This window comes from Stomoxys calcitrans, chromosome 3 (assembly GCF_963082655.1).
Source record: "Stomoxys calcitrans chromosome 3, idStoCalc2.1, whole genome shotgun sequence".
Taxonomy (NCBI): domain Eukaryota; kingdom Metazoa; phylum Arthropoda; class Insecta; order Diptera; family Muscidae; genus Stomoxys; species Stomoxys calcitrans.
The window spans coordinates 170,668,413-170,683,197 of NC_081554.1; the positions used below are offsets into that span (position 1 = coordinate 170,668,413).

The window sequence follows — 14,785 nt, forward strand, 5'->3', positions numbered from 1 at the left end:
CGTCATAAACGGAAATGCAAGCCTCTGCGCTACGGGTGCTCTTGAAAATCCAACACCATTGTTGTTGTTGTTGTTGCAGCAGTTTCTTGTGTTCTATCCTTCGTCTGCTTGATTCTGTTGAGTATCAAGACCCAGGATCTCTGCAACTAAGATGAGGTGCGTCCACAGGGATCTGAGTCTGAGTCGAGAGGGTCTGGCTGGGCATTTAAACAGGTGACGTGTATCGTGCGGTCCCTGGTTACAATCGGGACATAAATCCTGCACGTCGGCATCAATCCTTGCTCTGTAGGAGTTGAGGCGGCTGCATCTGCGTCATAGGCGGACATGCTAGCCTCTGCGCTACCGGGGCTCTCGAAAATCCAACTCCTTTGTTGTTGTTGTTGTTTTAGCAGTTTGTTGTGTTCTATCCTTCGTCTGCTTGATTCTGTTGAGTGTCAAGGCCCGGGAACTTTGCGACTAAGATGAGGTGCTTCCATAGGGATCTGGATCTGAGTCTAGTGGGTCTGGCTGGGCAGTTAAACAGGTGACGTGTATCGTGCGGTCCCTGGTTACAATCGGGATATACATCTTGCATCTGCAGGAGTTGCGGCGGCTGCATCTGCCGGCACGTAATTGAGCCAGAACTAGTCTGGTTTGCCGGAGGAGGTCAATTTCTTCAGATACAATGGAAGGGGGTCGTTCTCCAAGGACTAAATTCACCCTGTAGCCATTTACCGCATCTGCTACCGTGTCTGCATGAATCTTGTCTAGACCTACTTGATATGAGGTTCTCTCGTGTAGCGCTGAACCTCACTCCCCTTAATTCTGGGGTGCAACCACAGTGATCTGGATCTGAGATGAGTGAGTGGGCAGTTAATCAGGTGACATATATTGTGTTGTCCCAGGTCACAATCGAGAAACATATGCTGCACGTTAGCATCAAAACTTGCTCTGTAGGAGTTAAGGCAGCTGCGTATGCCCCGTATATTCATTGAGCCAGAACTACTCTGGTTTGCTGGGGCAGTGCAATGGGTGGTGGTCGTTCTCCAAGGTCCACATTCACCAGGCAGCTGTTCACCGTATCTGCTTCCGTGCCTGCATGAATGTTGTCTAGATCCGCTTGATCTGCCAATTGATCCACTGCTTCATCTAGAGGTTCCCTTTTGAAGCGCTGAACCTCTCGTTCTAGATCATGTAGATCCACCTTAAGGGTTCTGGACCTTAAAAATGATTTGGTTGGTCCATGCGATAACAGCTCAGAAGGTATTGCTTGGACAGCATGAGGGTATGTCTTCTCACGGGTAGGATCTTTGTCTCCTGATTAAGGTAGTTCACGTAAGAACTGAGGGGACAGCCACTCGCACTGCGGCAAGCGGCATTCTGATAGATCTGAATATTATTTCACTGTGTGTCACATAGCTGATGCGACAATACGGGCGCTGCATACCTTACCACAGACCGGCCAATTGCTTTGTACGTGGTCAACAAGGTTTCTTAGTCAGCACCCCACTTCCTACTTTTAACCAAATCGCAAATTGATGTGGTATTTTGGAAGAATATCTAAGAGCACTCAAATCTGACTTTTGATGTTCGGAATTGTCACTCCATCGACCATCACTTTTAGCTTCCTACCCACCTCATGCGTGCATTTACTGAACAATTTAGCTGAAGATTTGGTGGCAGATATTTTCAAATCTCCTGCTGCGGGGGGGAATTGAAAATAGGTAGAGGTTAAACATTGCCGGAGATATCACTCCGCCTTGGGGAACTTCCTAATACACTTTACGGAGTTTTAAATTCATCAAAATTGGTTATAGCTCTCTAGCGTCGTAGACTAGAGGCACGAGTGGGTGTTGGCGGGCTCAGTGGCTCTTATGTCTAAAGGACAAAGGCGAGATTTTGGCTTCGTTGGTCCCAGAGACGTGGTTCACTCACGAAGTGGATACGGCACTAATTCACGGGGTGATGGTCGTGGACAAATGGCACATGTATATATTCGCGGGCTCAGTGGCTCTTATGTCAGAAGGACAAAGACAAGGTGCTGGCTATGTGGATCTTGGTGACATGATTCACTCACGGCGTGGGTACGGCACTAATGGACGGAGTGATGGTTGTAGACTATCGACATGTTCGCGGGCTCAGCGGTTCTTATGTCTGAAGGACAAAGACAAGGTGCTGGCTATGGATACAGCACTAATTCAGGGGAGGTGGTCGTGGACGGCCCTGAATAATAATCCCGTGGTGAAAAAAGGGTACCACCTTTTTTGATATCTGAAGGGTGAGTACCCTCCCCCTTACCCATATTTTCAAAAACGCCAGATCTCTCAAATGGGTGGTGCGATTTAAGCCAAATTTTGTGAGCTCTCATATAGTACCCTAAAAATAAAAATTTGGTATCCAAATTTCGGATGGGGTACCTAGGGGGGCCGCCCTACCCTAAAACCTACCAAATATATATTTAGACCAATCACGACAATATGGGACACAAATGAAAGGTATTTAGGATAAGAAAACGTATCTGAAATCCATTTGTCGAACCTAATGCTAGGGGGATCACCCCAACCCCCAAAACACCCCTAAATCGGACATATTTGCCGACCATGGCAATATGGGACTCAAATGAAAGGTATTTGCGAGTAGAATACGAATCTGATATCCAAATGTGGGACCAATTTTTTGGGGGTCTAACCCTTCCCCAAAACACTCCCTAAACAGGACTTATTTACTGACCATGGGAATATGGGGCTTAAATAAAAGGCATTTGAGTGTAGAATCTGATATCAAAATATGAGTCCAAATGTTTAGGCGGCCGCCTTTCCCCAAAAACATCCCCCAAAGGGGACAAATTTACGACCATAGCAATATAGGGCTCAAATGAAAGGTCTTTGGAAGTATAGCACAAATCTGATATCAATATTTGGAAAAAGTGTCTATGGGGCCACCCCACTCCCATAAAACCACCCAATTAGGAAGTATTTGCTGACCATTGCAATATAAGGACCATTGCAATATAAGGATTAAGAGGTTTTTTAGAGTAGAACACGAATCCGATATATATTTTCAAAGCCTGAGTGGCCGCCCCATCCCCCAAAGCACCCCACATACGGATCATGTTTGCCGACTATGGAAATATGGGCCTAAAATGAAAGGTATTTTGGAGTGGACCACGTATCTGATATCAACATTATGGACCAACTGTCCAGAGGACGTCCCACCACCATAACAATACCCAAGTAGGACGTATTTGCTCACCAAGACAATTTGGGTCTTCAAGACAGTGGAGCTCGATATTCATAGTTTTTAGGGCTCAATCCCCCAATTTGGACATATTTGCTGGCTTTTGCAGTAAGGAATTTCAATGAATTGTATTTGAGATTAGAAAACGAATTTGATATCCAATTTTGAGGTCAATGCCAATATGTAGTTGAAATATATGAGAACAGAGCACGTTGCTGATATATTTTCAGGGCTTAGTGTTTGGGGGGACCACCCCACTCCCTAAAACACCCCTAAATCGGGCATATTTACCTACCATATCAATGTGGGGCTTAAACGAAAGGTATTGGCGCGTAGAGCAAGAATTGATACCCACCTTCGGCACCAATTTTCTGGGGGTCTACCCCTTTCCCAAAATACCCCACAAACAGCAATTTTTTACTGACCATTCCAATATGGGGCTCAAATAAAGGTATTTGGGAGTAGAATACGAATTTGATATCCAAATCTAGGACCATATATTTAGGGCTTCACCCCTTCCCCAAAACATTCCCCAAAGGGTAAACATTTTTCGACCATGCCAATATGTGACTCAAATGTAAGCTATTTGAGATTAGAAAACGAATTTGATAACCAATTTTGGGGCCATGTGTTTGGGGAACGCCTCATCCTTAATGCAATGGCAATATGGGGTTTAAATAAATGGTATTTGAGAGTAGAGCACAATGCTGATTTTTTTTTCGGGGCTAAGTGTCTGGGGGACCTCCTCACCCCAAGAACACCCCTAAATTGAACATAATTGGAGAAAATTTTCCAACCATGGCAATTTGGGGCTCAAATGAAAGGTAGAGTAGAGCACGAAAATCATCCTCACCTTCGGGGCCATGTTTCTGGGAGTCCACACCACCCCTTAAGCCACCAACCACCACCCTGGGTTCCTTTCCAGTATCCATATAGAAGTCTTTTAAGAATGGCGTATATCTAACATCCAAGCTTAAATGACCTTAAACCCTTTGAGGAGGCCACCGTAACGCAGAGGTTAGCATGTCTGCCTATGACGCTGAACGCCTGGGTTCGAATTCTGGCGAGATAATCCGAAAACATTTTCAGCAATGGTTTCCCCCCCCCCCCCCCTAATGCTAACAACATTTGTGAGGTACTATGCCATGTAAAATTTCTTTCCAAAGAGTTGTCGCTCTGCGGCACGCCGTTCAGACTCGGCTATTAAAAGGAGGCCCCTTATCATTGAGCTTAAACTTGAATCGGACTGCACTCATTGATATGTGAGAAGTTTGAACCTGTTTCTAAGTGCAATGTTCATGGGCAAACTTTGCATTTTGCATTGCAAATCCTCTGAGCAAATTCAGACACCAATATAGATCATATGGGACTCAGATAAGGCATTTATATGGTTATACTCTTGCTGGAGTGATAAAAACATACTATTGGGTTGCCCAATAAGTAATTGCGGATTTTTCATATAGTCGGCGTTGACAAATTTTTTCACAGCTTGTGACTCTGTAATTGCATTCTTTCTTCTGTCAGTTATCAGCTGTTACTTTTAGCTTGCTTTAGAAAAAAAGTGTAAAAAAAGTATATTTGATTAAAATTCATTCTAAGTTTTATTAAAAATGCATTTACTTTCTTTTAAAAAATCCGCAATTACTTTTTGGGCAACCCAATATTTTCTTAGCATGGTATTTCATTAAAATCTCTTTAATTGTCGATAATAAATATTCAAAGGATAATTTTCTTCCATATAAAGTAAAAGAAGGCGCAGCGGAGCGGGCCCGGTTCAGCTAGTCTTTCAATAAATTTTGTCTTTATATACATATCCTTAAAACTTTGGATAATGCTTTTAAATTTGTTTCCTTTACTGCTTCTACTTGGTGCAAAATCTAAAAAAATTTTCAAAAATGTTTTTCTTTCTTTTTCAGCTCATTTTCCCAAAATCTCTACAAATCTAGGCAAACTGGTGTCAAAGATCACCTTTGTATAACAAGGCATTAAGTTAATGTCTTCCACACAATCATGCCCCAGCACAAATGATAACCAGAAATGAACCATGAAAAGTGACAACTTCAAAGCAAGAATCAAAAAGAAACTCTCATAATGTGGCTAAGAAATTCCTTTGATCCTTAGACATAATACAGACATTTGAAACCAAACGGAAATGAATAAATAAATAAAATTGTGTTCAAATAATAATTGCCTATGACAGAATTCTTTAAGGCTTCAAAAAACAACTCTTCATAAGCCTCATTCACATGTCATAAACATTGCTCAACTTGTGGCGAATGTCCTTAAACCATTTACAGGTGTTACTGTGTGTATGTGTGTAGGTGTGTGTGTGTGTGTATATGCCCCGCAACCATACTTTGTTGTCTTTGTTAGAGTTATGCTCAAAGTGAATATCGTGCGCGTTATAATTTACATTGCGGAAGTGTTGCCATATTAAGGCATTTCAATACACCACCACCTATCCTCTCAACACCCTGCCGACTCCCCTTTGATTGTGTAATAAAAAGTGAAAAACAGAAACCAAACTAAAACAAGCAACAGTGGTAACCGCAAGCAACAATTACTGCAACATCAACAGCCATACCTCAGGTGCTTTCGCAATGAAAGCCAACATTGCCATCATTACTGCCGCAATCAAGCGCCGCAACATGTCCGTGGCCGTTCAAATTGTCCTCATAGTCAGCTGCATAATTTTCCTTTTAACCATTTCGGTATCGGCCTCACCAGAAATTCCCTCGAAAGGTAAGTTTTGTTGGTTGTGTGATTTTTTTCCGTTGTTATCCTTTTTTTGCGTTTTCAAGCCATTGTTGTTGTTGTTGTTGCATTATAAAATGCCATTTATTTTTGTCGTTTTTAATTTTTATGCAAAGTTATTTTGTTGTTGTTGTTGCTGCTACGTAATTGAACATAAATGTGGTTTGTAACGAACAACGACAACAAAGTGTCAGAATTCCATGTTAAACAACTTTAAATGGAATGTGGCGTGGAAACAAGGATATGCTGAAATAGCTCAAATTGAGCAAAGTAGAAAAGTGCTATAAAATGCTAGGAACCTCAATGATATTAACAACTAGAAACTGTTTAAATTGAATGCCGAAAGAATTTTTGGGTCCAAGGAGATCTATACATTAGGCATCAAAATCTAAAGATGGTTAGATCTTGACTATATTTGAGGTGGAAGGTGAACTTCAGTCAAGATCCCAGATCGGTTTATATGGCAGCTATATCAAAACATGGACCGATTTGAACTATACTTAGCGCTGTTGTTGGAAGTGATACCAAAACACTACGTGCAAATTTTCAGTCAAATCGGACACGAATTGCGCCCTCTAGAGGCTCAAGAAGTCAAGACCCAAGATCGGTTTATATGGAAGCTATATCAAAACATGGACCGATTTGAACCATTCTTAGCGCTGTTGTTGAAAGTGAAACCAAAACACCACGTGCAAAATTTTAGTTAAATCGGACATGAATTGCGCCCTCTAGAGGCTCAAGAAGTCTAGACCCAAGATCGGTTTAAATGGCAGCTATATCAGTTTATGAACGGATTTGGATCACACTTAACACAGCTGTTGGAAGTCATAAAAGAACACCTCATGCAAAATTTTAGCAAAATCGGATGAGAATTGCGCCCTCTAGAGGCTCAAGAAGTCAAGATCCAAGATCGGTTTATATGGCAGCTATAGCAAAACATAGACCGATTTGAACCATTTTTAGCGCTGTTGTTGAAAGTGACTCCAAAACACCATGTGCAAAATTTCAGTCAAATAGGACGAGAATTGAGCCCTCTAGGGGCTCAAGAAGTCAAGATCCAAGATCGGTTAATATATCCAAACATGGACCGATTTTAACCATACTTAGCGTTGTTGTTGAAAGTGATACAAAAACACCATGTGCAAAATTTTAGCAAAATCAGACGATAATTGCGCCTTCTAAAGGCTCAAGAAGTCAAGACCCAAGATCGGTTTATATGGCAGCTATATCCAAACATGGACCGATTTGAACCATACTTAGCGTTGTTGTTGAAAGTGACACCAAAACACCACGTGCAAAATTTTAGTTAAAACGGACAAGAATTGCGCCATCTAGAGGCTCAAGAAATCAAGACCCAAGATCGGTTTATATGGCAGCTATATCAAAACATGGACCGATTTGAGCCATTCTTAGCGCTGTTTTTGAAAGTGACACCAAAACCACCACGTGCAAAATTTCAGTCGAATCGGATGAGAATTGCGCCCTCTAGAGGCTCAAGAAGTCAAGAGCCAAGCTCAAGAGGTCATATCGGGATGTCGGTACCCAGGGGGGCCTATATCCACCGATTCGGAAAAAATCATAAAGTCATAACATAGGGGTTTGGGCATGGATGTTGGATGGCACACCATCAGTCTTTGTTCCAAATTTCAGCCAAATCGGATGAAACTTGAGGCTTTTAGGGGCTCAAGAAGTCCAATCCGGGGAACGGTTTATACCGGGGCTATATCTGTTTATAGACCGATTCGGATCATGCTTGGCACGAATGTTGGAATTCTTAACGCAAGCTTATGTTCAAAATTTCAGCCAAATCGTATAAAAACTTGAAGCTTGTAGGGGCTCATGAAGTTAAATCCCGGAATCCGTCCTTCTAGGGGTTTAAGAAGGCAAACCCGGGATCGGTTTATATGGGGCCTATGTCTGTTTATAGACCGATTCGGATCATGCTTGGCACGGATGTTTCCAACAAATCAAAATTTCAGCCAAATCGTATAAAAACTTGGAGCTTGTAGGGGCCTATGAAGTCAAATCCGGGATTCTGTCCTTCTAGGGGTTTTAGAAGGCAAATCCGGTATCGGTTTATATGGGGCCTATATCTGTTTATAGACCGATTCGGATCATATTTGGCATGGATGTTAAAAGTCTTAACACAAGTCTATGTTCAAAATTTCAGCCAAATCGGATAAAAACTTAATGCTTGTAGGGGCTCATGAAGTCAAATCCGGGGATCCGTTCATATGGGGGCTATATCCAAATCTGAACCGATATGACCCATTTACAATACCCAACGAAGAAGTATCTGTGAAAAATTTACGCCTTCGACAGCTTTAGTGATTTCGACAGACAGATGGACGGACGGCCATGAATATTTCGACTCAGAATGTCGAGACGAACCAGAATATATATACTTAAAGGGGTCTTAGCCGAACATTTCGAGGTGTCACAAACGGAATAACTAGATTAGTATACCACCATCCTATGGTGGTGGGTATAAAAATAGAGATATTGAGCTGAAAATGTGCACAGATTCTTTTTTTTTTTTGTGCATAGGCAGATTAGGTTCGAAGATGAGCTAGATCGAACTCTATCTTGATATGGTTCCCTTATAGACCGATTTCTCGATTTAAAGTCTTGAGCCCGTAAAAGGTCCATTTATTGTCCGATTTGGCCGAAATTTGGAACAGTGAGTTTTGATAGGTCGTACGACATCCTTCTTGTATTTGGCCCAGATATTAAATCGATCTATCCATGTCCGTCCATCCGCCTGTGCTTTTGCCTTTCTGGCTAATGAAATCACGCTAGAGTCTTTAACAAGTAAAAAACGTGTTACTTGGGCCGAACTTTGGATACCCACCACCAAGGATATAATAATCAACCTATTTTATTATAATTCCAATACTATATCCATCTAAATAGGGGTTGGTCTCTTTCATATTTTATTCAGGTCCCGAGAACTCACATACAAGTAACAGTTTCAGCGAAATCATGAAAGAAATCCGCATGGGATTAAGACCCAAAATTATAAGATCGGTCTATACGAGAGCTATATCTGTATAGTCTGATCTGATTCATATTTGGGTCGGATGGGTTCCAGATGGTTTCCATAAAAGTGGACCAATCGGGACAATATGGGATTCAAAAGAAAGGTAGTCAAGAGTAGAGTACGAAATTGGGTCCAGATTTTGGGTCCAGATTTTGGGTCATAATAAAATTTGAGTCTAAGTACCAGGGGGGCCGCCCCAACCCCAAAGCCCCTTAAAATAGGTTTATTTTACGATCATGACAATATGGGACTCAAATGAAAGGTATTCGGGAGTAGATTACGAATATGGTCAGGAAGGAGTAAAAGGTTTCAATTTATTGATAACGGAAGGGGGCGGACCCTCCCCCTTTAACCCAAAAACACCACCCAAAATCAAAAGTGGACCTATAAGGACAATATGGGTATCAAATGAAAAGTATACGAGAGTAGATAACGAATATCTGGCATACAAATTCATGTCGAAGTATAGGGCGTCACCCAACCTCCACAAAAGCGCCCAAAATGGGCACATTTGCCAATCGCGGATATATGGGACTCGGTTTGGTTGTTCCGTATAAACTGAAAAACGGCAGAACCGATTTTATCGAAATTTCGGCATATTGCGTATTTTGGTCTGGAAGGAAACATAGGCTATATAGTTTTTTGGAATCGGGAGGGGAGCGGACTCTCCCCCTTATGCCAAAAACACAAAAACTCAAAATCAAAAGTGGACCTATCAGGACAACATAGGTATCAAATAAAAGGTATAGCAGGGTAGAAAGCGAATATTAAAATTTTAGTATAAGTACCCATCGGGCCGCCCCAACACAAAATCTGCCCCAAACAGACATATTGGACGTTCCTTTTCCTTTTAATGTGAGGCTCAAAAGAAAGGTAGTCGGAAGTAGATTTCGTATTTGGTATACAAAATCAGCTCGAAGTATATGGGGTCACGCCACCCCTCAAAAATGCCATAAGACCCATTATCACCATTATCTGATACTTGGCTTAACCGATTTTCTTAAAATTTTCACAGATTGTGTACGATTGTCTGGAAGGAAACATAGGTTATAGAATTTTTAGATATCAGATGGTGGCTGCCCTCCCCCTTACACCGAAAACGCTACCCAAAACCTAAAAAGGACTGATGGGCACAATATGGGTATCAAATGAAAGGTATTGGAGACTAGAAAATGAAAATCATATTAAATTTTGGGTCCAATTACGCACGGGCAGTCCAACCCCTAAAACTCAAACAACCCCTAAACTCCTCTAAACAGATATATTCGAAGTTCATGTCAATATGGGACTCAAATGAAAAGTATTAGGCAGTAGATTACAAAAATGGCATAAAACATTAGTTCCAAGTAATGGGTGGTCGGCCACTCCCCAAATACCCCCAAATGGGCATATTAGTCGGCCATGGCTATATAGGACTCAAATGAAAGGAATTTGAGAGTAGAAATAGAATTTGATATCCAATTTTTGAGCCAAGTGTTTTGGGATATGACCTAAAGCATACCCTAAACTGAATTTCATTTCCGTTGGGAATAAAAAACGAATTTGATGTCCATTTCCAGTGAAAAGTTCCGGTGGCCGCCCTAGACCCAAAACAACCTCCAAACGGTTCATATTTACCGGCCATGGCAATGTGGGGCTCAAATTACAGGGATTTGTAAGTGCAGCACGAATTTGATATCTATATTTGAGTTGAAATGTCTGAGGTGCCATCCCTCCCCTAATGAGAACATTACCCTAAGGAAGAACATTACCACCAGGAACCGAGAAGGGGCCAATTCTCACACATCAATGAGTGCTTTCCGATTCAAGCTTAAACTCAATGATACGGGACCTTTATTTATAGCCGAGTCCGAATGGCGTCCCTCAGTGCGACACATCTTTAGGGAAAATTTTTTATATGACCAAGCATTGCATTGTACCTTCGCAAATGTCACCAACATTAGGAGGGGATAAACAACGCTTTGTCCGATATTCTCGTACGATTCGAACGCGTTCAGCGTCATTCTACAATGGCACGAATTCGATATCCGTATGTAGGGCAAAGTGTCCCGACATTTAAAAAGATATTAGGGAGAAGTCGCAGCGGAGTGGGCCCGGTTCGGCTAGTTATAGCATAAAATTTCAGCCAAATCGGATAAAATTCGGCGCTTGTAAGGGCTCAAGGGCACCGTTAATCGGAAGTCATAACAGAAAACCGCATGCAAAATTTCAGCCAAAACGGATGAGAATGAAGGCTTCCAGGGGCTCAAGAAGTCAAATCGGGAGATCGGTTTATATGGAAGCTATATGGGGTTCTTGACCGATTCAGGCCGTACTAGGCACAAATGTTGGAATTTCAGCTAAATCGGATGAAAATGAAGGCTTTCAGGGGCTCAAGAAATCCAATCGGGAGATCGGTTTATATGGGAGCTATGTCAGGTCATATATACCGATTCAGGCCGTACTTGGCCCAAATGTTGGAAGTCATAACAGAACACCGCATGCAAAATTTTAGCTAAAAAAAATGAAAGATGAGGCTTTTAGTGGCTCAAGAAATCCAATCGGGCAATCGGTTTATATGGGAACTATATCCAAATCTGATCCGATATGGCCCATTGGCAATTCCTAACGACCTATATCGATAGTAAGTATCTGTACAAGCTTCCAAGAGGCTAGCTTGACAGACGGACGGACGGGCAGACAGACGGACGGACGGACAGACGGACGGACGGACAGATGGACAGACGGACATATGGACAGATGGACGGACACACGGACGGACGGACAGACGGACGGACAGACGGACGGATGGACAGACGGACGAACAGACGGACGGACAGACAGATGGATGGACGGACGGACAGACAGACAGACAGACGGATGGACGGACGGACAGACAGACAGACGGGCGGACGGACTGACGTACGGACGGACAGACGGAAGGACAGATGGACGGAAGGACAGATGGGCGGACGGACGGACAGACGGAAGGGCAGACGGACGGACAGACAGACAGTCAGACGGACGGATGGACAGACGGACGGACGGACAGACGGACCGACTTTTGACTTATAAAGTTCATCATTTCGTTAAGTTTACATCCCAGACCGTTGCATTTAAATCCTAAGATCGATGCATTACTCTGCAGTGGTATGGCAATATTTGCCAGAAATCGATGAGAGCAATCCATTCGAATTATTTAAATAAGACATAGCTCTCAAATACATCTTTCATAGATAGTTGTCTTCCAGTTTTTGTAAAACGAGATCATCTCTCTCAGATATCTCAGTAAGTGTTAAAAATCAAACTCTGATCAGCTGAGGATATATTACTGATATGGTTACGTATTTGCTTAATATAAGTAGGCAGACATGGTGTTGTTGGGTACTATACCTTCACATCCTGCCCTACGAAAATCTGGTTTTCCTTACATTTTTCAATTTGTCTTTTGCAGTTGCTTTGAAATGAAGGAAAAACATTGGTCTTCTTTTATATGAAACATCACTTTAAACTTTTAAACAATTAAATGAAGTTTTTAACAATCGGTCTATTAAAATGAATGAAAAACTTACATGAACTTCAAAAAACAAAAATGTTTCCTTATCACAAAAAATATGCACTCAGACTTTTGTAGGTTCATATCATGCAATTATACGCACTTCAAAACAAATACCATGGAGCTTTTGGAAAAAACACGTAGAGAATTTTCCATTTTTCACGCTTATCAGACACAGACCTTATGAAAATGTTATTTATGAACAAAAGTACAGCGGAAATGCTTAAACAAACTGTATGCCAATACAAACTGTATGAGTGCATGAGAGTGTATATGAGACCGGAACTCATCTGACCCAAGTGTCATATTTGCGAATGAGTGTGTGTGTGTGTGTGTAAAAAAATGATAATCCATACAAAAGATGTTAAAAAATTTCGTACTCGATTCAACTCAACAGGATGTATGGCCCAAGGACTATAACAAATAACAATGTTTGTTTGGAGGTGTCGGTTTGTATGCTTACGAAAAACACTAACTACGAATGAGATACACAGACACTTTTTTTATACCCACCACCGTAGGATAGGGGATATACTCATTTAGTCATTCCGTTTGCAACACATCGAAATATCAATTTCCGAGCCGACAAATTATATATACTTTGGATCGTTGTAAAATTCTAAGAAGATTTAACGATGTCCGTGTGTCTGTCCGTCTGTCAGTCTATCCATCAATCCGTCTGTCCGTCCGTCTGTTGTAATCACTCTAGAGTCTTCAAAAATTAAGATATTGAGCTGAAATTTGTCACAGATACGACTTTTTGATACATGCTAGCTAAGTTCTTGAACAGGCCAAATCGGACTATATTTAGATATAGCTGCCATATAGACCGATTTCCCGATAATGGGTCTCAAGCCCATACAAGCTTTATTTATTACCCGATTTCGGTGAAATTTGCAACAGTGGGTTATCTTTAGCCTCCCGACATCTGACCTAAATATGGTTCAAATCGGGCTATATTTAGATATAGCTACCATATAGACCGATCTCCCGATAAAGGGTCTGAAACCCATAAAAGCTTTTTTTATAACCCGTTTTCGCTGAAATTTGCAACAGTGGGTTATCTTAAGCCTCCCGACATCCGACCCAAATATGGTACAGATCGGACTATATTTAGATATAGCTGCCATATAGACCGATCTCCCGATAAAGGGTCTGAAGGCCAAAAAGGCTTTAATTATTACCCGATATGGTTGAAATTTGCAACAGTGGGTTATCTTAAGCCTTCCGACATCTGATCAAAATATGGTTCAGATTGGGCTATATTTAGATACAGCTGCCATATAGACCGATCTCCCGATTATGGGTCTGAAGCACATTAAAGCTTTAGTTTTAACCCGATTCCGCGGAAATTTGCAACAGTGGGTTATCTTAAGCCTCCCGACATCTGATCTAAATATGGTTCAGATCGGATTATATTTAGATATAGCTGCCATATAGACCGATCTCCCGATAAAGGGTCTCAAGCCCATAAAAGCTTTATTTATTAACCGATTTCGCGGAAATTTGCTACAGTGGGTTATCTTAAACTTCCCGACATCTGATCTCAATATGGTTCAGATCGGACTATATTTAGGTATAGCTACCATATAGACCGATCTCCCGATAAAGGGTCTCAAGCCCATAAAGCTTAACTATTACCCGATTTCGATGAAATTTGCAACAGTGGGTTATCTTAAACCTCCCGACATCTGACCTAAATATGGTTCAGATCGGACTATATTTAGATACAGCTGCCATATAGACCGATCTCCCGATTAAGGGTCTGAAGCACATTAAAGCTTTATTTTTAACCCGATTTCGCTGAAATTTGCAACAGTGGGTTATCTTTAGCTTCCCGACATTTGACCTAAATATGGCTTAGATCGGGCTATATTTAGATATAGCTGCCATATAGACCGATCTCCCGATTAAGGGTCTGAAGCATATTAAAGCTTTATTTTTAACCCGATTTCGCTGAAATTTTAAACTGTGGATTACTTTAAGCTTCCTGACAACTGATGTAAATATGGTTCAGATCGGGCTATATTTAGATATAGCTACCATATAGACCGATCTGCCGATAAAGGGTCTGAAGCCCATAAAAGCTTTATTTATTACCCGATATGGTTGAAATTTGCAATAGTTGGTTATTTTACTACTCCGGACATCTGATCTAAATATGGTCCACATCGGACTATATTTAGATATAGCTGCCATATAGACCGATCTCCCGAAAAGGGTCTGAAGGCCATAAAAGC

At 41.5% G+C, this 14,785-nt stretch overlaps 1 protein-coding gene across 1 annotated transcript in view; it reads left to right on the top strand.

The window, feature by feature from the left end:
* The first annotated feature begins 5,165 nt into the window (after positions 1–5,165).
* The window catches only part of LOC106087574 (uncharacterized), a 314,940-nt gene continuing 305,320 nt past the window's right edge, over positions 5,166–14,785 (top strand). Inside the window, exon 1 of the mRNA XM_059364452.1 lies at positions 5,166–5,958. Coding sequence (XP_059220435.1) covers positions 5,817–5,958 — 142 coding nt within the window. The 5' untranslated portion in view covers positions 5,166–5,816. The remainder of the gene's footprint in view (positions 5,959–14,785) is intronic.